This window comes from Carya illinoinensis, chromosome 3 (genome assembly GCF_018687715.1).
Source record: "Carya illinoinensis cultivar Pawnee chromosome 3, C.illinoinensisPawnee_v1, whole genome shotgun sequence".
Lineage (NCBI taxonomy): Eukaryota > Viridiplantae > Streptophyta > Magnoliopsida > Fagales > Juglandaceae > Carya > Carya illinoinensis.
The window spans coordinates 5,535,622-5,559,795 of record NC_056754.1 but is presented as its reverse complement, the minus strand read 5'-3'; the positions used below and the strand labels follow the sequence as shown (position 1 = coordinate 5,559,795).

At 32.9% G+C, this 24,174-nt stretch overlaps 1 protein-coding gene and 1 long non-coding RNA gene across 2 annotated transcripts; both read right to left on the bottom strand.

Moving 5' to 3' along the window:
- Positions 1 to 3,695: 3,695 nt before the first annotated feature.
- On the bottom strand, positions 3,696 to 5,627 carry LOC122305689. The gene is made up of 2 exons (XR_006241204.1): positions 5,476 to 5,627; positions 3,696 to 4,421 (listed from the first exon to the last, which is right to left on the bottom strand). It is a non-coding gene; the product is annotated as an uncharacterized LOC122305689 (long non-coding RNA).
- Positions 5,628 to 16,953: 11,326 nt separating this feature from the next.
- LOC122305832 (probable carboxylesterase 17) lies at positions 16,954 to 18,091 on the bottom strand. The gene has a single exon (XM_043118360.1). It carries the CDS (start codon positions 18,089 to 18,091, stop codon positions 17,039 to 17,041), a length of 1,053 nt encoding a protein of 350 aa, XP_042974294.1. The 3' UTR covers positions 16,954 to 17,038.
- Between the last annotated feature and the right edge of the window lie 6,083 nt (positions 18,092 to 24,174).

The window sequence follows — 24,174 nt, the reverse complement described above, 5'->3', positions numbered from 1 at the left end:
ATTAATCAATCTAGTACTAAAACACTTGTGTGGAAAGCTAGTCACTCTCACCCGTACAATGATTTTTCTCTCGTGGATATCTTTAGTTTAAGGAAAACGATATTCGTAGGAGACGTCTATGTGGAAAATAAAACGGTGTGTTTCGCATGTAGGTTTCCATCCTCCATCTCTCTTCTCCATTCAAATCTCCATCTCCACTATCTCCCTCCTTCATCTCTATTCTCTAGTTATTCCCAGACCTGATATGGGTTTATGAAATCTGACCTTTACACATCTCCCTCCTCCATTCTCACTGTTATCCTCCATCTTTGAAGTGCAGCCAAGACCCAAGAAGGGTTTATGAACCCAAAAACTCTAACAGAGAGGCACATTACTGAGTAAGCTCCATTGAGCCGAGTAAGGAAATTTTTAGAAAGAGAGAGTACATGAAAAGATCGATAAATCCAAAACGTCATTACTAGTTTCTCTTTTATTGAATAATCTATCATCTGTATGTTGTATTCTATTCATCCACAAAATAAGCTCATTGCTATACATCTTTCTTTGTGTGAGTTTTTCTTCCCCTCATTTAAGCGCCTAGACTGACTAAATTTATTAGAAGAGAAAAGATGCATGACCATAATTCAATAAACATAATTTAGTAGTCATTGGCTACCAGGATATACTTTTTTTTTTTTTTTTAGAAGTGGCTGCCAGGATATGCATTTGCTATATAAATAAATTCCATGGGACCAAACCATGGATGTTTTATTAAAAACTTTTTCACCTACTCATCAAGGAAAAAAGGAAGGCGATGATAGAGAAAACATTTGCTTAAACAAGAAATGACCGGAATGAGGCACCTAAAAGCAAGATGAAACCAGTTATGTCCAAAATAGACATCATCTACCCGCGTCCTAAAATCAAGCTTTGGACTTCAGCTAATTAACATTCACCTAAAATGTTGTTTATCACCTTGTCTTTTTAATTATAAAAAAAAATGTGGTTTATCACCTTAACCTGCTTGTAAAATTTTAAGCTCCAATTATAACCTTTATATATATATATATATATAGAGAGAGAGAGAGAGAGAGAGAGAGAGAGAGAGAGAGAGCTCTGTTTCATTGTATTCCCATGATGTACATGGGCTATGAATAGTTTGCTTAAACCCAACCACTATCACTGCTTTTGCTCACTACAGATATTCCCATCATCGTCAAAATCACCGATCCTTTTCACCTTTATTGAACTCTTTGGGCTTAACAGGGTACTTCCCAGAGAAGTAATAACAACTTCATGAAGACAAAATTTGGAGGAAATGAACCCACTTACCACAGATGATACCAACGACTGGTGGAGGAGGTGAAGTGTTCAAAGCTGCCAAAGATAATGTCAATGCAGACGACTGGTGGAGGTAGATCCAAAAAATTCGATGACGGTGGGGTTGGTGGCGGAGGAGTGCAGCGCAGCCCAGCCAATGAACGGGTAGTGGAGAAAAAACAAACTTGAATGGGTTTCGAAAAGGGGTTGCAAAAATCGGTATTTTGGAGATAAAAGGGAGTAAAGGAGACGAATATGAATGAAAAGGAAATGAAGTTTTTCTACAGGTAGCAAACTATGAACAAGTTTGTGAGTTTGTCTTCTCAATTCAGTTCGCGCGGCGCGGGCAATTGTTTCTATTAAATAGTTTATTTTTTATTTTTTTTATTTTAAGTTATACTTGACGTGGCAAAGTTACTTATTCATGCGCATTTCCTATGCAAACTTTTCTATCAGTAGAAGAATTGTTAGTTTAATTCAGGTTTTGGACGGGATAATGCTTTATCCATATAAAAAAAAGTCACCGGTGGCTATCTTTTTACTTTTTTAAAAAATGTTTAAGAAAATGTTTTTAAATATTAATTTAATTTTTTTAAAAATATATATTTAAAATATATGAAAAAAAAAAAAAAAAAAAAAAAAACCCTGTTCGGTCAGGGGTCAGTACGGTGACCTTTCGATGTGGCTGTAGCAGTGTCGACGACGTGAGATTCACCGTAGCCTGTCGCTAGCTGTACGAAACTAACCTAGTTAAGTGATGCATTTAGTGGTGCTAATCCCAATTAAGCTTGTCGGTTTATTAAGTTTTTGGATCGGAGTACTGCTACAGTCCAAGAACCCATCGAATAAGGTAAAAAAACAAAAAAATTTATTTTTTTTATATTTTTAAATATTTTTTTAAAAATAAAAAAAATTATAATATTATTAAAATATACTTTCTTAATTATTAAGTAAAATAAAAAATATATATATATTCAAAACACAAATTGGAGACTCAAAAATTTCTCTTTGGATCGTGGTCACAATTGGCCCAATTTGTATATTATGCATCGTGATGATTGATGCTAGCTTGCATGGGAAGGTATTAGGGTTCTAGAGCTTAAATACATACCCTTTTATGTATGTATGCATGCATGCTATATATGTGTATAAAGGAACATAAAACAGTGGAGAACGTTTATGCTTGTCTGACAGAGGATCACAATGAGCTGTTGATCAGCGAGACGCCAATAGGGTTCTGAGGTGGTCTGTTGCCTGCCTTAAGATGCTAATGAGTCGTAGTACTTTCTCTTTAGAGTGATTGAATACTGCCAAGTGCCAAACTATATTTTCAGTAGATACAGGGGCGAATAGTATCTTTAGCCTGTTTTTTTTTTCTAGTACCAAAGAGATCGAGCATGAATCCCATAGCTATATATGCAGTATTTATGCCAGGCCAGTAATGCTTGTTGGTGACAACAGTCAACACGCATTATTGTTAATTCTGGTAAGACGTCATTAACAATACAAGCAAGAAATGCTGAATTAGCTCATATTTTGATTATTGTCAACGAAAAACGCCATTTCTTGCAAGAAATGCATATATCCAGGCAGAAAAACGTCAAAAAAAAAAAAAAAATCAAAATATGAGCAAATCCTGGTACAAGTCCCCTCGAGTAATACCAGTACTACTACCTCCGATTAGCACAGTACATTGCCAATATCGACGTGAGCATGACAGAAAAATGCTGAATTATTAGCAGCTGCACAGAAGCATATATATTTTTCACCCGCAAATATCGGAAAAAGAAAAGAAAAGGAAAACGGCACTGCACTGGATTCTATAAAACAAGTAGTAATATCGAGGCTCATTGGTCATGAGTGTTGGAAAAAAGAATATTTAAATAAATAATTGGGGAAAGAAATTAATATATAATAAGAATGAGAAATAAGTACAATTAAAGAACTAAAAAAGTGAATAGTGAATCTATCTGTTGGTGAGTATATTAAGAAATTAGATTGTTTGGATAGTGAGATGAAATGAAATGGTTTTAAATAAAAATTGAATAAAATATTATTAGAATATTAATTTTTAATATTATTATTGTTTTAAAATTTAAACAAATTGAATTGAGATTTAAAAAAATTGAGTTATTTTTTATATTATATATGAAAATTTTAGAAAATTGTAATGATAAGATAAATTGATAATATTTTACAATTTAAACAGACTCTAAAAATAGGGAATATGATTTTTGATTAGCTAAAATAATGAAGAATCTTGTTATTTTTTTTAATTAATTTTTTTATACGGATATCGATTCTCGACATCGAACCAATCGCAAGCATTTTAGCCTGGCCTTTTAAGAGAGAGAGTTGACAAAGCCATTTAGAGAAACAAATTAGAACAATTAGCATTGAGCCACTGAAACAAATTGCGTGGCTTTATAATGATAATTCATATCTCATTGGAAAACAATGTTCCATCTGAAAATAAAATGGAGCACGCAAAAGGATAACAATTACAATTTAAAGATCCTTTGCTTAGTGTTTCTAGGTGATGCATTGGGTTTTCAATTTAAAAGTTCTTCATGATAATTTATTTGACTGTTGTGATACATCATAAGAGGAAAGTGATTGACTGATTTATTGATCTTTTCTAATCATCTGGTCTTTACTTTATAGTTGAGATTAGCTACAGCATAGGTCTGTGATTGAGAATGTATAACCGATTAACTTCAGCCTCACAATAAAATAATCTCGCTGAAGGTCCGAGATCGGGGATATATAATTATGTAACCTTTACCTCCAAACAGATAATTCGTGTTGAAGGTCCGAGGTCGAGGATGTGTAATCTTCTAACTTTTACCCAACAGGCCAATCATACTGAAGGTCCGAGGTCGAGGATGTGTAATCCTCTAACATCTACCTTCCAATAGGCTAATAGTGCTGAAGGTCTGAGGTCGAGGATGTGTAATCCTCTAACTTCTACCTCCCAACAGGCCAATCGTGCTGAAGGTCCGAGATCGAGGTTATCTAATAATGTAACCCCATGATTCTCGGATAATAAAAGTTACTGGTACTATCTTGCTCAAATGAGTGTTCCATGCGAATCTTTCCTGCATACCTCTCATGCTACTTCCCTGCAGTGTCGCAGACAAATCATATGTATAATTCACAGATAAATCATATGTATAATTGGCTGATCATCTCAAACGTTAGAGTTGTTGGACTTGGAATGGATTACTTGTTTTCTATTTATGCGTCTGATTGATTCTAGATTCGATGTTTACTTTAGACCATTTTCTTAGATATTTATTGTCGGCATGCAGGATTCAAGTTTTAAGACCTGACTTAAAGCAAACTCCAGCCGAATCGAAGGCCTGAAGGGGGCATGAGTCCATTCACGTTCTCCAGTGGAGATCTAAGAGAATTGGGGGCTGGAAATATAAAAGATGAAGAACTAAGTGAATATCTAAGTGAACGATCAAAGAAGGAAAATGTTGGGTTCTCTTGATCATCGATCACTCGGATTAGACTTTATAAGGAGACAAAGAAACGAAGTATATATTCATCTGCATTATGAGCAATGTTACATGTATATAGTTATTTTTGTATACTCTTTATATATATTAATAATGTAAATAATACGTACTCATTAGTAGAGTGTGTAAAAAAATATGTAATATTTAAAAAAATATGTAAAATAAATATTGTACATAAAATTTTTAAATTTTAAAACAGAGAAGTATTTTATGTTTGAGTAATAATGAAAAACGAATATACAAGAATTTTAAAAATTTTGTGGAGGTTAATGTTTAGAAGTGTTACTCAACATGATGTTTAAACACGAAAAGTACCGATGACGTATCTGGATTTTTCTATACGACGTTTCAAGTACCACTACCAGACTACCAGTTGGGTGATCTCCATCTGCCGGAAAAAACTTCAAGAAAATAAGAAAAATAAATAATATCAATCCAGCAAGCTGCAACGGTTCCAGCATCCTCGATCCTCCATACTTATTGATATCGGATCCTTGAATCGACCAGAACAATTAATGAAGGAAGGCAATAACCATTTTTTCTGTGCAGTACTACTGCAGCTAGGTAGCAAGGCTAATTTTATTTATTTATTTATATTCCCACATGCAAAAGAAGGTAGCTAGAGCGCGCCTCTAGGGCAAAGATTAATTACCTGATTGTTTCCCTTCCAGTCGTCTTCATCATCATCATTTTCTGCATCTTTCCTTTGATTGGAGTCTGGAAAAGATAACATGAACTTAGTTAAACAGGTGGGGAGGGAGATGCCCATGCGGAAATGCATGCTAGCTCATCAAAGACCTAGTTGGAGCAGCTTGAACTTGATGATGATGCCTCTGAGCTTCTATTTGTAATTGATGTGGTAGGATAGTACTGCAGAGTAGTGGGGTCCCCCAAAATAAAAATAGAAAACCATAACTTATTTTTTATTAATAATTTGTATATAATTATATATAAAAAAATATTATTATTTTAAATTTTATTTTGACTTAAGTTGATGATTTGATGTGTTTAAATATAATAAAAAAATATTATCATATTTAAAGTTGTTTATAAAATAATAAACTTATTTTTTATTAACAATTTGTATATAACTGTGTAATAAAATTATATTATTTTAAATTTTATTGATAATTTAATGGGTTTGAATATAATAAAAAAATATTATTATATTTAAAATTATTTATAAATTATAGATGAGTTGGTGGTGAATCACTACTCATGTTATAAATGAGTTGGTGTGCATTATTACCCAAAAACAAATTTCCCGCAAATTTTGAGGCTGGTTGTAATTCTGCACAGTTCTGCACGATTTTGGCGACATTCATGGATGAAGAAGACTCAAGATTCTCTGTATAGCCCAGAACGGTACCTGGGCGGAAACAAGACGCAGTCGAATTTATTTTTAGAGGCAGTGCCACTAATTACTTCGAGAAAAAGTACTGGAATTCACTAAAAATTAAATATTTTTTTTATTTATTTTTCAAGGCTTACGCGAAACTTATATCAATTTTCATTATATACGAAGGGTAGGACTAGCGTGTCGGCCATGCAGCTTTGATCACTGGCCGTACTAGTATAAATTTTATTTTATTTTATTTTTTAATATTTTTAAACATATATAAATATTTTTAAAAATAAAAAAAACATTAAAACATTAAAAATATTTTTTTAATTATTAAATTAAAAAATTTTATATACGTGAATGTCAAAATGATGAGACAAACTCATAGACATTCTAATATTTTCCATATATAATATTGCGTGCATGTAGTGTATAGAAGGTTAGCAGCAACAAGTTGGTAATTGATTTAACAAGTCTAAATGTATATTGTACTACATTTTCTTGCATATAAGTTATCATGTGTTTACGTGTAATAATAATAATAACAATTATTATTATTATTATATATTTATATATATAAAGGGCCGGACTCTAGCTAGAACTAACTCAAGATGTAAAACAATCATCAACATGTTCATAAACTTGAAGATATTGCATGTCATGATAGTAAAAGATTATGAATCATATATGATGATCATGTTGATCTCTTCACTTATGAATTCAATACTCCCATTCGAAATAATAGTTCTTTTGGATAAGGGAAAAAAAGGGGATCCTGAGCTAATAGATAATAGAGAAAAATCATACATTTAGCCTGCGTTTGGTTATCAAACTTATTTTAACCCATCTAATCAATATAACTTTTTAATACAAAATATAATAAACGATTCAACTTTTTTAAATATCAAAATAATAATATTCTAATAATATTTTTTTCAACTTTCAACTTTCATTCGAACTTATCTAAACTCAACTCACTATCCAAACCGGCCCAGTAAACCTCAATTGGATATATAGTTCAAATGAAATGAGATGAGATATTTTGAATAATAATACAAATTTTAGATGAAAAAATTTGTAAAAAAATATGCGTTTGGATAATGAGACATTGAAATGAGATAGTTTTTAATTTTTGATATTTGAAAAAGTTGTGAATCTCACTGTTTAATAAGGTCGTCAAATTGTATACTGTTCATATAATGTTTATACATTTATGTCAGATTTTACTGTTTACACTGTTGACGTTAGATTTTTACTATTTATATATTGTTTTTACTATTAATTTCTGTTTATTTAAGTAAATATTTTTAAAATATAAAGATAAAATATAATGTATTTGGATTGAGAAAACTACTGAACGGTGGAAAATGCGTTCAAAAGTATTGCAACGATTAGAAGCACTGGTGGAAAAATCAGGAGAATCTGGACCAGCTAGCCAAGTCCACGTTGTAACTTCCTGACCAGAGACACAACTAAAACTATTTCAAACATGAACAAAATAAAACGTCCGCCAGCTGTTTTTAAAAAGATGGTGATAAAAAATTCATACTAATTCGTTTCCTTTCATGTAAATTGGCAATCTATTTATAAATTTACTTCCAAAAATATGTATTTGTGGAAGATATTTACTATGAGAATAATTAATGAGAATAGATTTATTATAATAAAAAAATCGCTAATTATAGTAAGTATTTTTTAAAAGAAATGATTTTGCTATAAATAAATTATTAAATTATTGTGATTTGATATATTTGATTTGTTTTATAATAAAAATAATTTTATAATATGATGTAAAATAATAATTTAAGTTAATTTTTTTGAAAAAAATTACTTAAGTTTTATAAATTACTTTTTATAATCTTTTAATTAAATAACAATTTTTAATAGCGAACAATTAAATAACAAAATTTTAAGTATTTTTTAACATTCTTAATTATTAAAAAAATAATAATAAAAAACAAAATTTAAAAAAATAATAATAAGAGATGAGTGAAAGGAGTAAAGGAGACTATCATTTGTATAATATCAAAAGTTATGCACAGACCTCTAACAGATGTGCGGAGTGTTATTTAAAAGGGAAAATATAATTGAAAGTATAATTATGTATTATTAATCTATATATTAATATGATGTGATCGATTAAAAAGTAAATTTGATTAAAAATAATATTAATTTAAATTTTAAATATAAATAAATAAATATTAATATATAGATTAATGTTATGTAACAAAAATCAAGAAATAAAGATGTGCGGACAGTGAAAGAGCAGAGACGTGGACTAGACCTTAATTTTGCTTGGACGGGATTGAACCACGCAACCTGAAAGTTATGTCTGACAGTCTGTCCAAAACTCATTAGTCCTTTCTGTGAACCCGGCAACAAACAGGCATGTCCAATGGTCCATCCCTCACGTGAACACACCCAACGTCCTCGTGCTCTCCACGTGAACAAACATTGATTAAGGTCTAGTCCTTTTACTGGCCCACCCACCCTTTCCAAAAACAGCGTGTTTGATGTTTCCCCAATTTCACTTTATTTAACTTCTGTCCCGTCTCTCTCCATCTGTTGGACTCGTCGATATTCGATGATGGGACACGGCCCATTAATATGCCGAAGAGAGATGCTACACTTACTGAAAAAAATCTTTCGATTGGGTATCGAAAAGGTTATGGCTCCGCTTGATTATTAAGGTACGTAGGATGGGATGAGAAATTTTAAATAATAATAAATAAAATATTATTATAATATAATTTTTAAATATTAATTTTGAATTGAAATTTAAAAAATTAAATTATTTATTATATTTTATATTAAAATTTAAAAAATGTATAATAATAAAATAAGATAAAATTTTTAATTTTGATTAACCAAATAAAGTCTTAAATTCTCGTTTATATATTGGGTAGTAATAGGTATTTATTACTTATTTACTATTTATGTATATTTTAATTTTTTTTATTTTTTATTTCTTTTAAAGATTTTTTTAACATCTTTAATTATTAAGAAAAAATTAAAAAAAATATAACTTTACTACTATCTACTTTCTTAATTATTAAGTAAAATAAAAAATTATAAAAAAAATAAACAAAAAAAGAGTAATAAATAAGTAGTAATGGAACAATAATGCTATCATTTTCCTTATATAAATTATAAAGGCTAAGTTCTTGCTTTTATAATTTAGGTGAAATGATATAAAAAAATTTACTAAAAAATAAATAAAATATTATTATAATATAATTTTTTAATATTAATTTTATTTAAAAATTTAAAAAATAAATTATTTATTATATTTTATATAAAATTTTTAAAAATTAAAATGATGAAATGAAATGAAATAAGAGAATTTAAGTTTAAGTAAATAAACGAGGTCCAAGTCATTTTTCTATTTTTTTCTTTATTTTATTTACACATTTTTTAATCATTTTAAATATTTTTTAAAAAATAATAAAATTATTAAAATCATTAAAAAATATTTTTTTAATCATTACGTAAAAACGAAAAATAAAAACACAATTTGGTAAAAGTTTTCTATAGAAATCTTTGGTTGGAATAGTATTTCTCTTTGCCGAAAGAGTAGAGGAAGTGGTCCGAGAATCCATTTAAAAAGATTAAAAAAATTATTTTTATATTCTTAAAAATTATTAAAAAAATATTTCTCTAATCACTAGGTAAAACAAAAATAAAAGAAAAAAAAAACAAAAGGATTCAAAACACCTTGTATTTAGTTTTAACTCATAAATTTTGTTTTTTCTAATTATACTGTTAAAAAGTAAGACTTTTTATATAAATTTTAAATTCATATTTTTTACTTTAAAATTATTGTTCATTTTATAACATTCGTATTTTATTATAAAACAAAATTTTTATAATTAATGTGCATCTTAAACTATTGTTAGGTTTCCATGTGCTATATTAATATTCTTTAAGACTTGATCATGAAAATCGTACTACTCTTCCAATGAGACACTATTTATTGACTTTTAAAGGATTGCTTATTTTTAAAAATAATATATTCAATAATTAACGGAAAAATATCAGATTAACGCAATGATGTACTGCACAATACTCTTATCACTATTCCTTCACCTATTCGAGTTAATGATGTAGACGTTGAAACAAATCCACAATAATGATAGATAAGATGCTAGTCGGTAAAGAGTCAGACTGTCAGAGACATCAGATTGCTAGCTATAACTGTACTTTGATTTACCGAGACACACCTGCAGGTACTTATTTAACTTTGAAATATTCTTCGCCGAAGCCACTATTTGGGTGAAGCCACGGCACACATTACGTGTAGACCGGGTTCACTAAAGTTTACCTGAACCAGTTCAGAGCAGTCTCTCGTATCTCAGTGCCAAAAAAGCCCTCAGTCATTTTTCTACAATGGCGGAAGCCCTCGGTCATTTTTTTGATCTGCCGAAGTTTTTCTTTTTTATCCAGCCAAGTTTAGACAACCATCTTTGAAAAACTCACACTTCTATGCATGATCTGTAACATCTTCGTCTCCAGTTACATTTAGAGGCTTCCGCAGGTTTCTTTTCCATTTGACGTTCTTTCTTCTTTACTAGGCTTGGTTTAGCCACAATAAGTCTTTATTCGTTAGTTCAACCCCAAAAGTTTGTATTTTGCTTTTAAACTCTACTGGGCTTTTCCTTTTCTTGAGCTTCACCTTTTTTTTTTTTCGCAACCATGAATTTTGAAATTGGGTTTCAGTTGCTTGTGTTATTGTTTTCAATTTTTTCCATATTGATCTAGACAATAGTGTGCCAGTTTAGTTTATTAAGGTATTTTGGGTTTCTGGGTCATTGAACGATTGAAATTTCGATGAAATTTGGTTTAGCTTTTGGGTTTTTGATCTGGGTTTTGAGTGTGAGTATTGAAGTCTCGAGAATTGTTTCTGTATTTCTTTTATCTAATTTTAAAGGGAATCAACTTAATTGCAACCAAATCACTTTTATTCAAATATAAATTATTTTCCTTTTTATAAATCATTATTGTGATCCATTTGTACTGTGCTGCTTGCTATATTGTGTTTATGATTCCTGTGTCTGGATCGAATGGAACAACCTGTCATGTTCATTTTTCAGCTTCTGTGATAGCTGCTATGTACCCATTGCAGTTTTGTGGGAGGTCCCACTAGAATACTCGTCGTATGAAAATTGTATAAAGTTTAACGGAAGAAGCCACGTAGTGAGTGCAATGTGTGCACCACTACAGTGGCTTCTCCGTAGCAGAACTCTTTAACTTTTCTCATAAAAAATGAGGAATGAGTTTTTTTCTCAGAATTGAGTTTGAATATTATATTTACGAGTGCAATTACAATCCACACCTCTAACTACTACTTTTTTTTAGCTAAAAATAAAAAATAAACTATCACTTTTTTCAATTTACACGGTGTAGGGGATTTTTCTCGAGCCAAAGGTCCAGAAAAGCTTAAACATGGAAAGTTCGGCTTGATTGGGCGATCTTTAGACCCATTAAAGGCTCTTGGCTCATTAGAGGTCGGCCTATAATCATAATCATAAGAGAAGACTTCTCAAACACGAGGAAGGAAAAGATACATCACTTTGATATTTTCTTACGATACTTAATCTCAAATAATACTGTACATGCAAGTGGATAGAAAACGTAGAAAACTCTTAATCTCCTAATAAGTAAAGGAGGAACTTGATGGTGTGCAATTGGTACCTGCATGATAAAAAAAATAAAGAGTCATGTTATATTTATTGTGCCACTCTAAAAATTACACTGCATTAAAAGAATTTAACTAAATGAATTGTTGATAAGACATATCCTCCTAAATCCCTCACACAAGGTATAAGTGATTAATTTCTAGAAACTTAATATTAAAGTCAATCTTCAAGTACGAAGAATTCTCTCTATACTCTCTTCTCAATCGCACAAACTACTAAGAAGATAATAACAGCATCGGAAATTCTTTGACTTCCACCATATCAAGGATCTCGTATTTTCTTTATGTGTGTGTAGGCTCAAAATCAAAGACTTGAGTTGCTGGAACTTGGCCAAAGGTGTACCAAACATAATGTTAACCCATGGTAAACGGTAAAGATTGTCAATGTGCATCATTTGAGCAATTTTGCACGGTCGATTGAGCTATTATTGTTATGATTGTGTCGCCTGCCCGATATTTCATTAATTTTAATAGTACTTGTCTTAGTCAAGATGTAAATGATCAAAATTTGATAGGTTAAGACGCAGATTGACTATCACATGCAATAGTTTACGTGTAAAAAAGATGGTTGGAGTTCGAACGTATATAATGGATTTTGCCCTTCACTATAACGAAATGATTATTAGCATTTATAACAAATTTTTTGCGATAAAAATAGATTTATTTTAAAAGAAAATAATCATTTTATTAGTAAATAAACATCCTTTTCAATTTGAATGACATGATTAGGGGTGTAAGCCAATCGGTCTGGATTGACTAGGCCAGTCGGTTTTGATCCTAAAAAGTATGAACCGAATGGTATTCAGTCTGGTTCCGGAGTTTATAAGTTTTAGATCAGACCGAACTCCTATATATATATTAAAAATATTTTTAATAATTTAATATATTATTTTTATATAGTAATTATATAAGTTAATGATGTAATTTTCATATAATTTATTATCATCGATCATATAAATTTTTTTTTGATGATTTACTTATATAATCTATATTAATAATTCACTTAATTTTAATTTAATAATTTAAATAAATTTTATTATTAACTTATTTAGAAAAAAATATGAGAAAAATAAAAAAAATAATTGCACGGACCAACGGTACCTGATCGGAATGATAAGGGACTAGACCAAATCAATCCCTATGGATGTTTGGTCCAGTCCAAGGGTGATAGACTGAAATTTTTTTGAAAATTATAAACTGCCATAAATTAAGAAAGTCACTAATTATTAACATATTGAAAGTATGTAATCATATGTTGGGGTGTAAATCATATTAGTAGAATGCATAAGGAGTACGCAAAAATAACTATATGTAGTAGAACTCATACACCATACACATGTACTAATCAACGTATAACTTGACATTTTTACCCATCTATATCTTAATATTTAAATGTGTATGTGTTTAAATAGAATGATAAAAATGATAAATTATATATTAATTATGTGAAAGTGTGTAGCATAAAACTTCCTTATATCATTTTTCTATATCATTATATTATATGGATGCTAAAAAAATATTGAATCCACCTTAAAATTTAAAAAGGTCCAAGGGATAGAGTTCAAGGTCCCTCACAAATATCCCTAGTCAGAGGGAGGATAAATATCCACCATGGGGATTCTAATCCTGATTGATAAATTAGAGGGAATATATCCATGCATTTGGGGATTTTGTTGGAATGGATTGCAATTCAATATATTGTTTCTTTTGAGGTGGATCATCATCATGTTAGGTTTGTCGAGGAATATGTGGATCATATTATTGGCAACATGTAGGAGCAATTTTATCCTGCAATTCATTGTTCACAAATGGGAAAAAAAAATAATCCTAAGGTAGCAGATGCATGCATGTGATCAGAATGATTATAGAATAGACTCACTTGGTATATAGTTCTTAATTTTATGGGTATGGATGTGTCCTATTTGAGTCGTAACTCATGCTTAAGGTATTTAATTATGAGTTATAGACTCATTTGGTATAGCCCATGCATGTGAAGCTCGAACATCTTGACCATCATTAACAATATCATGTGCATTGATCATAGGAATTGAAGACACTAAAATGTGAATGGGAAATACGTATAAGGCTATATATATATATATATATATATGTATAGCCTATGGGGTGGTGCTATTGTGCCCGAGATCAAGAGTGATTGAAAGGGTTGATCGATAGTTGCTTTGTGTTTTTTCTTTGAACACAATAAAATAAAACACAAAACAACTATCCGTTAATCCTCTCGGCCGGTCGCTCTTGATCTCGGCATCTTAACATTTTATGGAATCGATTCTCAAGGTATCATCCTTTGAAAAATGACAAATATACAACGACCAGCCTCTTTAGATCTCTGACCATTTGGGTCATGCACCATACAGTGACCGTACAGGATGATGTCTCTTTAGATCTGTGGTAAAGCCTCTAGGAGTCCGAAAAGATGCCCTTTTTTTTTTTTTTTTTTTTTTTTTTATCTGTATCGAAGGTGGACCAGCTGCCTTTCTGTGTGTCATTTAGCCGGTGAGAACCAAATTAACGCGAGTAAATATAGATAATTCAAATGACTTGGAAATGTGATGGTACTGATTGTATGGTCGAGTAGATGGCATCGATATATCGGCATGCATCATCTAGCTTTTTAAACTGGCTCCTGAGGCGATGTCCCGTGCATCTCGGACAATCACAATCGTCACCCTCAAGTTGGACTAGATAATCCCATTGTCGCGAGGATTGTTCTGGTTCAATGGTTTTAGCTTGGAGTTTGTCCCGGATGGTTTCTCTCTTACTTCAACTCTTTGTAAGTCTTAATTAAGCTCTGTTTTGCTAGCTTTCTTCATGAGGGTAGGTAGCTGTGGTATATGTGGTCTCTATGCTTGCAAATTGTTTCTGTATAATTAGAGCTCTGCTTGGAGCAGAGCTGTGTTGCAAGGGTTATGCCCAATTTTGTATTGGGTTCTTTCAAATAAATTTTCCTTGCACAAAAATTTAAAAATATATATGTATTTGAAATTCAACGTACTGTGTTAAATAGAACATCACTTAAGACTAGCTAGCACTTGAATAACACTCGAAAAGACATTTGATGATTTTTTCAAAATGGCAATTATCCAAAAAAAAAAAAAAAATGAACGGAATTTAGAGATTGAGAGACAAGGATAGCAAAATATGCCGCATTGCCGCCAACATTCTAAGCATGATTAATTGTCGATCTTCATGCTTTAGTTGCCTAGTTATAGTCTAAAATTCTTACACGAATATTTGGATCCATACTTTTAACTGGCCTGTAAGATTTGGATCTTCAAGCTTTAGTTTCCTAGCCTAATTTGTACATCACTGTTACCATCACCTTCCTGCACTAGCTAGGCGGTGCAAATTACTTGTAAGTTCCCATCTTTCAGTATATACTTCAGGTCTGCATGCCATTAATATTTCTGGACTTCTTAAATCACGCAAACAGACGGAGCCATTTGCTCAAGGGCTGCACCATGGGCATGGAAGGTCACGGTTATATAGCCCCTCGAGGGATAAATATTGCATCTGAAGGCAATAGGGTTAATACTACTGACCAAGTTCGCGCGTGACTGCTCTCCTCTAAAGAAAGTTTGGATCAACATGGCACCCTTAAATGACCTGCATATAACTATATAAGGGTGCAGGATTCCGATCGATGCGACACTTGACCCTGGAGACAATACATGCCTAGGGAAGGAAGGAATTAACCTAGCTATTACTTGGCACCTACGTACTTTATATACATGAAAATAACTTCACACAGGTGTCTCTATTGTTCTTCAAATAATGGAAACCAATCATAGTGGGCCATGTGGGATACACATCTTCACATTTGTAAGATGCGCTGCAAATGGAAAAAAAGGATCATTGCTTTGTCGAAACCCACCTCCTTCTCCATCCTCTCTCTCTGAGCCCACTACTACTAACTAAAAACTTGTTTGATTTGTATTTTAAGAAAGCAAATGTGAGCTGAACAAGCAGCGCTTCGTTTTTAAAGGAATTCTCTCATTCCCACTCTATCGAAGCCACCAAAACACATTCCATCAAATCTCTCTCTCTCTCTCTCTCTCTCTCCCAATGAAAAATTCCCATAATTTTTTTTTTATTTGACAACAAACATGAACGGCGATTGTATTGCATATGGATAATCCACTATCAAGAGTTTCTGTTCTGGGGAATGAGAAACTTCGGTCACAAGGTCTTCTTTTTTTCCTGTAAGCGATACTTGAATCATGAATTTTCATCTGCACCTATGAAAAAAATGAAAACTATAAGTTTATGTGACAATGCTTCAAATTTATATAAGATTGTGTGGTTGATTAAAATTTTTACTTTTGTGCAAATCGTGTGGCTGGGTTTCTATACAGGGGCAAAGATGAATCTATAAGGATAAAGTTGCAGGTATTGAGGACCTCAATTGGTAAAGTTGCAGGTCTTCAGGCCGAGAGAGAGAGAGGGAGAGAGAGAGGTTAGGGGTTTATGTAAAGGGGAAGAGATAATTCTGTGAGGATAAAGTTAGAGGTCGATCTTGAGATCCTCGATCGATAAAGTTGCAGGTCTTCAAGCCAAGAGAGGGTAGGAGAGAGAGAGAGGTTAGGAATTTCGATTTCTTGAGAGAGAATGAGAGCAGAGATGGGGTCGGGGGGGTCTCGATTCAGGATCTCCTATTGCGTGTCTTGTGTTGGTTTTGCATGTACCCCTTACGTGGCGAGTCCCCATTGATCTCTGATATTTAGGCTTTGTAGGAGATAACTGTTCGAAGCATTTATGTATATATAATGATGCTCCACATACGAGAGTTCCTCAGGTACTCTCAATACTTCTCACTACTATTCATTACTTTATTATTACTTTTCACCTACTTTTATTACTATTCCTTACTTTTTACCTACTTTTTATTACTATTCATTACTTTATTATTACTTTTCACCTACTTTTTATTACTATTCACAACTTTCCTCAACACTTCTCAGCACCCAAACCCACATTTTATGAGCACAAACTACTTCTTGAATAAAATGAGACACTCAGCAACTCGTTATTCATACTAGCACGGGTACATAGCTAATATTGAAATGAAACGGTAAACTAGCTAGCAACACTTATATCATCACAAACAAGCAGTAAAAGAATAAAAAGACAATAAATGAAGAAAAACAATTCGATCTGTAGTCATTCATTGATGAAAGCCTTGAGGTGAGACATCATGTCATGGATTCGAGTTTGAGATAGCTGAGAGTTATGCAGAATTTGAAATGAATGCCCTACACCTTTGTACATCACTGTTTCCACCCTTTTCCCTGCGCTAATCAAGGCAGAGCAAAATTCCAAGTTCCTATCTTTCAGTATATCCATCTCTGATATGCATACCATTATGGTTGGTAGTCTTAAATCACGCAACTTGGCTGTGCCATTCGCCAGAGGGTTGCACCAAAGATGGTCACGTTTAGCTCCGAAAGGCAGAGATAAACGCCAATATGCATGAGAGACCGATGGGGTCAACGCCGAATTAGGTGGTTGATTGGTATACCTTTCGGACCAAGTTAATGCCTCTCCTCCAAAGAAAGGTTGGATCAAGATGATACCCTTGAGAGACAATGGCCTTATAATGGTGGATTCGGATGGGCCACGCGACCCTAGCCGTGTGGCGACATTGTAAGCAATATTGGCCCCTGAACTGTCACCGGCTAGGTACATATTAGAAAGATTGCAATGCTTCAGCCACCATTTGTCCTCGCTAGAACCATTTAGTAGAGCTTGCTGTTTCACCCACATAAGAGTGTTGAAGCCATCCTCATATGCAGCAGGCAGACGATTCTCGGGGGCTAAACGATAATTCACAGAGATAATGACACAATTTGCTTTAGAAGCAAGGTTGGACAGAAACTCATTGTAACAGCTCCAGGCAGCAGAGCCAATACAAAATCCACCTCCATGGAAGTAAACAAGCAATGGGAGCTTGCCAGGACAGCTCGGGACATATATGCGTGCCCACAAACTAGTGCACTTATCGACGACAACATCGTTTGCTGTCACTCCACGCTCTAATCCCATGGTGCACAGGACAATAGGGACAATTGGAGGCCTTTCGACGTGTCCATCTTTGAAGACTTTAATGAGACCTTCAATCTCTTCAATGACTCCATGCTGTTGATCATGGTTCCTGCCAACTTGGAGGTTAGACCTTGGATCAAGGGAAATGGAGGCCATTCTTTTAGTTGTCATAAGATGAGTGGAAGAGAATGGTCTTTGTGGTGTGAGCTGTGTCACTGCGTTCAAGGGTAATTATAAAAACTTCGAAGATTAGGCCAAGGAAGCTTCCCCATCTTTTTATCTGGTAAGTGGGCCATATATCGAGCTCGCAATAATATGCTAAAATGTGGATTCTCATGAGGTAAAGGCCACATTTCATTATACATCCTTCAGTTAAACACCCGTTGAAATTCATAATTGTAACATAATTCATCATGTGTACTGCATCCAACTTTAATTAGATATATATATACCAGCCACATATATTAGTAACTAGAACAATATCCCAATGTAAACTCAGCAGCAGTATTTGATCAACCACATGAGGACGGCTTATTTTCTAATCTTATCCCTAAAGGTGAACATAAAAGAGAGAACGAAGCATCTTTTTTTCAACTATATATGGTTAATTTAGAGTAAGAATTCCCCATGAAATGATGTAGATCAATGCAATTGTTAATAGACTGCTGCTAATTCCTTCTAAATATTCTTTTTCCTGTTTCTTCTAGAAGAGTCACTTATATAAGCTAAATGAGATCATACCAAGATCAACTTACTAGAATTTTGTTATGCCAAACAAATAATTCTAGGATAAATCTGGTATATATGGACGATTCGTACGTGGGGCTTGAGTGGATTACTGATTAAAAAAATTGAATGTTCTTCTCGTTTTAAGTACTTGCAAATGGGCAGTCAACTTTATTCTCCATATATCCCACTTTCTTCTCAATCCATGCTTTTTGACTAGTACTTATTTTCTAATTATTCCTCTTCCCCTTTATTTCCCGCGGGCACGCAAGCTAGGGACGTGGGTGGGGGGACGGGTTTTTATCAGTTTCCGTGGCATAATCTCTAGGAAATCAAGCTAAATTTCTCTCTCTTCTCTTAAGAAAGGAAACTGAAAGTTGAACCATATATATGAGGAGATACACGTAGAAGACGAAAAGCCAAGTTAAGATACGTACACATGAAAACGTACGTATAGTATATATATGTACTACGATTACATGATCAATATAATGCTGCGAAATATGAAGTTATGTATATATATAATATGAGTAATGCTATACACCACACTCTCATCCTATTTTCATCTTACTATATAAGATGTGGCACATTTATCACTATTGGATAATAAAAAAATATACAATAAATTATTATTCAATAGTAATAAATATGGTACATTTTAATTAATGGGATAAAAATGAGATGGTAATATGATGTATAAAATTTTACATATAATATATATTTATATATATATGTATCTGGCATGTATTTATTTGTGTGTGTGTGTATGTTTTACTAATAAATGACCCAGAAGTTAGAACCGGCGCCTTCAAGATTGGAAAATAAATTCTGAATTCCAAAGTCACCGTACTCTCATTTACATTTAAAGTGCTAATTTTTCATTCATTTTTTGCAAAAATTCACCGGGAAGCTTGCTACTGATATAAACAGAAGGGATATCATATTTTTACGAGTAATATTATACACCACACTACCATCTCATTTACATCCTATTATATATGATGTAGTGCATTTATCAACATTTGATAATAAAAAATAATGCAATAAATAATCATTTAATGGTAGTAAATATGTCACATCTTACTTAGTAGGATGTAAGTGGGATGAGAGTACTCTGATAATAGAACTTTCCTATTTTTACCATTTTCCTCACGTGGAAGATATGCCAAACTTGGTATTCCTACTTCTAAGCAATCTGTACACAGTAACTTCAGACATAAATTGATGGTACTTTAGCCACATATTGTCAAGTGATCATTAAACGGCCGTACGTGTATCTCCATGAAGATGAGATGTGTATATTTACATGTAGTTGCCGATATAATAATGTATTTCGGTGCCTTGCTTATTTGCTCAGTACTGAACAATGCACTTGACTACCGATACAATTAACTCAGGTAGCAACCCTGGACTACTAGGCGAACAATTTGATGAGTTAGCTTCATTGCCTATAACATAAACATGCATTGCTCTTAAAGTATACTACGTAGCTAGGTCCCAGGCATGTAGAAGATTTTATACCATAGATCTAATCTGACATGCAGGATTGCTTAAAACTCCAAGGTGTTGATCTCCCAGTCATCCAAGTACCTCAAACAATTCAGATTCTAGAGATCTCTCAGTGGGAACTATGACGTACGGTGAGAATTTATATTCTTTAATTTCAGCCTCAAACCCCACCAGAAATCAGTACTCATCCAAGCCCCATGGGTTTGCACATGATGATGTTGCATTCTTTATTCTTTATAATATTCCTTCCTTTCTTCCCCTCCTTTTTGGACCACCTCTATCCATACACTGAGGGAGAGAGTAACCCAAGAAAAAGATAGATCTAGTGGACGCACTGGATGATGAAATCTTAGATGATGAACTCGATCTAATTAGGGTAAATGAAGGGTGCAGAAGGGCACTTTTTCCTATTGATCAAAAGGTCGGTAACCATTGTAAACATGGCCAAATGCAGCTAATTAAGTTTGTTAAAGTGGCATGCAGCGTAGATGCAGAATTAATTTACTTGAACGTCATCTTTTGGTTCTATATCTCCAGAAAGCAGGAATATATCATTAGACGCGTGCAGCAAAGTTAGTCAAAGATGCGAGGTTGGAACATTAATAAGTGGCCGGAGTTCATATAGCAGCTAGTTTGCAGCTTCCGGATCTCCATAAAGCAGAGATATAACTTATTAGCAATATTTCTCTCTCTTTCTTCTAGAACCCCAATCGTCGCGGTTGTTCCTAAATTGTTACCTTGCCGCGGTCAACACTTGTCTAGCAATTGGTGATACGTCTGCCAGTACACCGACTTCCAGTTTAATTAAGGTGTTTGAACTTAATTTCTTGGACTCAATTCATAAATTTCTATAAGATATAACATCATTAAAAAGTGTATTAATATGCTAGACCACTTTTCCTATTTTAATTACTATCTTGTTACAGCTATAACTAGCCACCATACAATCATGGCAATAGTAATGTGAAATAATGGTATATATAACAAGTATTAATACCTATTTGAGACCACATATCAATATCAATATAAATGTCAATTAGGGTTGATAATTTTTTATGTGACCTGCAAAATATTTGACAATGAATTAGAGTCGAAGAATGTGATCTGTTTAACAGCTAGATGAATGAGTTAGGATTGACTCAGATATATATATATATATATATATAAAGCATCGGTCTACTCCATTGGTCTAGTTCATTGGTAATTGGAATAACATCTTCCATACATACATATATATATATATATATATATTATCCCAATTTACAGGAAAACATGAATTTATAATCCTATTATGATCACCAAAACCAATTGACTAATACCAACTCAGTCTCAAGCTAGATTTGACCTAGAGAGTATTATAAAGTACAAAGGACTCTCCTAAAAAATGACTCTTTTAGGGGAATATAAAATACAAAAAGTCTATTCGCACTTAGGAGGGGTAACCCCCGCGTACACGGGCCTCTACTTGGACAAATGACATGATGCGTTTCGTATACATGCTCTCGCTCCCATCCCTTCGTCACAGACACAAAGCGCGCAGCATCGTAAATTCGAATCTGCTTCCCCACAAGCACTCCTCTTTAGACAACCCACAAAGAGCTTCATTTCGGCTTTGTTTGAAGGGTGAATCAGCTTCCCACAGGCCACGAAAACATATTATGCTTCTTTTCTTATCAACTTCATCTTCTCATTTACTTCTTTTCAACTTTGTCTTCGCATTCGTCCAACCAAGTCGTGCCTCTCCCTACCGAATGATTTGCTTTTCCTGCAAAAGGAGTTGGAGATTGAAGTCTGGGAAATGGGCTTTTGCTGATGAAATATTGTAGGTGAGGCTGGGTGTGTTTGGGAGTAATTAAATTGGGCTGGGTTGGTTGTAATTGTTAGTATCCGAAAACATTTATATGGAAAGATGGTACTTCTTACTGCCACAAACTTTTTTTTGCTTAGTTTACTAATCAGATTTTCTCAATTGCTATGAGTTAGGAATCCAGAGTGGAGGTCTCCGCAAGCGGCTCTAATACCTCATCTCCATCTTCCAATGCACAGTTTGGAGATTAAAATTTGGTACACTATGAATAAATATTTCCTGCATGGGTGCAATTGTCATAGTAGATATCTAAATGGTAGCCATCTATTGTGGCATAACTTTTTAATGTCTAAGGTATGTGTGTGAGTGTGTATGATACACTTGTATTTTAAGAGAAAACACTTGGACTCACATTAACGCTTTGGGATTAGGTTGATCTCTGTTCATGTCAAAATGCAATGTAGAAAAAAAAAATGTAGCAGGATTTATTTTCATGCAATGATAAAATTGTTATCAGATGAGAATGATGATTAAAATGAATTATAATAGAAGTTGCAGAAGATCAGAAAGTTTAACTGATTCCAAATGGCAATAACTTTGAATAGTACCATTTACCCTGCTTATCCCCAGTTTATTGTTACAAGATGCTATGAACTGCTTTAACAGACTAATAAACTTGAATGGAGAATATGAGGATCGAGCTTTAAACCCATATCTCTTTCATGCTATGAGGATCTTTCTAGTGTTCACTTTCCATCAGAGGGCCCTACAAAAACTACTTTATAATGCTCCTCCCACAGCCTCTTTGTTGTATTCTCATCATGTTCATTTAATTGAGAAATCCTACAAACATTGCTGAGAAACCGTGTTGAAGCAATTTTACAAACAATACTCCACCGATTTCAGAGTTAAGAAGCAAACAATAACAAGTATCATTTTCGCACTTGGGAGCAAGTGTCTAGATAGGAAAGCTAGAATATTTGATGGCCAATAACAAGCCTTTGTCAATAAAGTGTATAAAATCAATCAACTGCCAACAGAAACATCTTATTCAGAACAGTAGCAAAGAGATAGAAAATAATGCAAAGAAATGTGAAAATCTAAACGAATTACCCACGACAATGACCACCAACGCAGCTTCGGCTACCTATAATGACGTCCACCGGCTTAGATTCGCTAGCTTTCTTCGGTTGGATTTGGATCGTGTTTTTTGAGCGACGGCACTCTCAAGCAGAAGCTTCTGTCCTGATTTTGCTTTCGTGGGTTTCATTTCAGCCTTTCCCTCTCATTTCGTGTTTTTTAATTTTTTTAATAATATATCGGTAGCCGATTCCCCCGTGTACCCAACCTCGTGTACTTGTAAAAGATGTACTTGTAAAAGAACTGTATATTCTCATTTGAGATCATATATCATTATCAATAGGGTTGATAATTTTTTATGTGACCTTCAAATCCAACATTAATAGATTAGAGTCAAAGAATCTAATCCGTTTAACTAGATGGATGAGTTACGATTAACTCATAATATATATATATATTTATATATTATCCAAATTTACACAAAAACATGATGAATTTCTAAATTTTGATCCTATTGACCAAAACCAATTTGCTATAGCATCATTTGTTTTCACAAATAAGATGAAATGAATTGATATAAAAGTTGAAATTGAATAAAATAATGTTAAAATATATGTTTTTAATATTATTTTTGTTTTGAAATTTAAAAAAATTGAATTATTTATTTTATTTTTTATATAAGAATTTAAAATTTTATAATAATTAAATAAGATAAATGAGAATGATTATGAAAACAAACGAATTGTCCTAATTTTGACTAAGAGAGTATTATAATGTATAAAGGACTATTTTAAAATGAAAAGTTCTTGCATGAGAGTTTGCACACCAAATTGCGCACCGATACTAACATGTAAGGCATCCATTTAATGAAATGGTGTAAATTAAAGATGTAAATAATTTTTATGAAATAGAAGACCTTTTCTTCTCTCCATTTTATTTTTTTATTTTTTTCAATTAAAAAAGTTACTTATACGCAATTTGGTGTAAAAATACTTATACCTAGCAATGCCCAATTCTTGGGTTGTTTCAGAGATGGGCCTAAAGGAGTCTGATCCTGGTGTAAGAATCCTCGTCTCAAGCCCAAATGATTTTTAGCTCCGTTTCGTATGTTTGCTTGCTGGCGTCCGTCTAG

What these genes read in the sequence shown, in the direction of transcription:
- LOC122305832 (XM_043118360.1), bottom strand. Translation starts at nt 18,091, where the DNA reads ATGACAACTAAAAGAATGGCCTCCATTTCCCTTGATCCAAGGTCTAAC.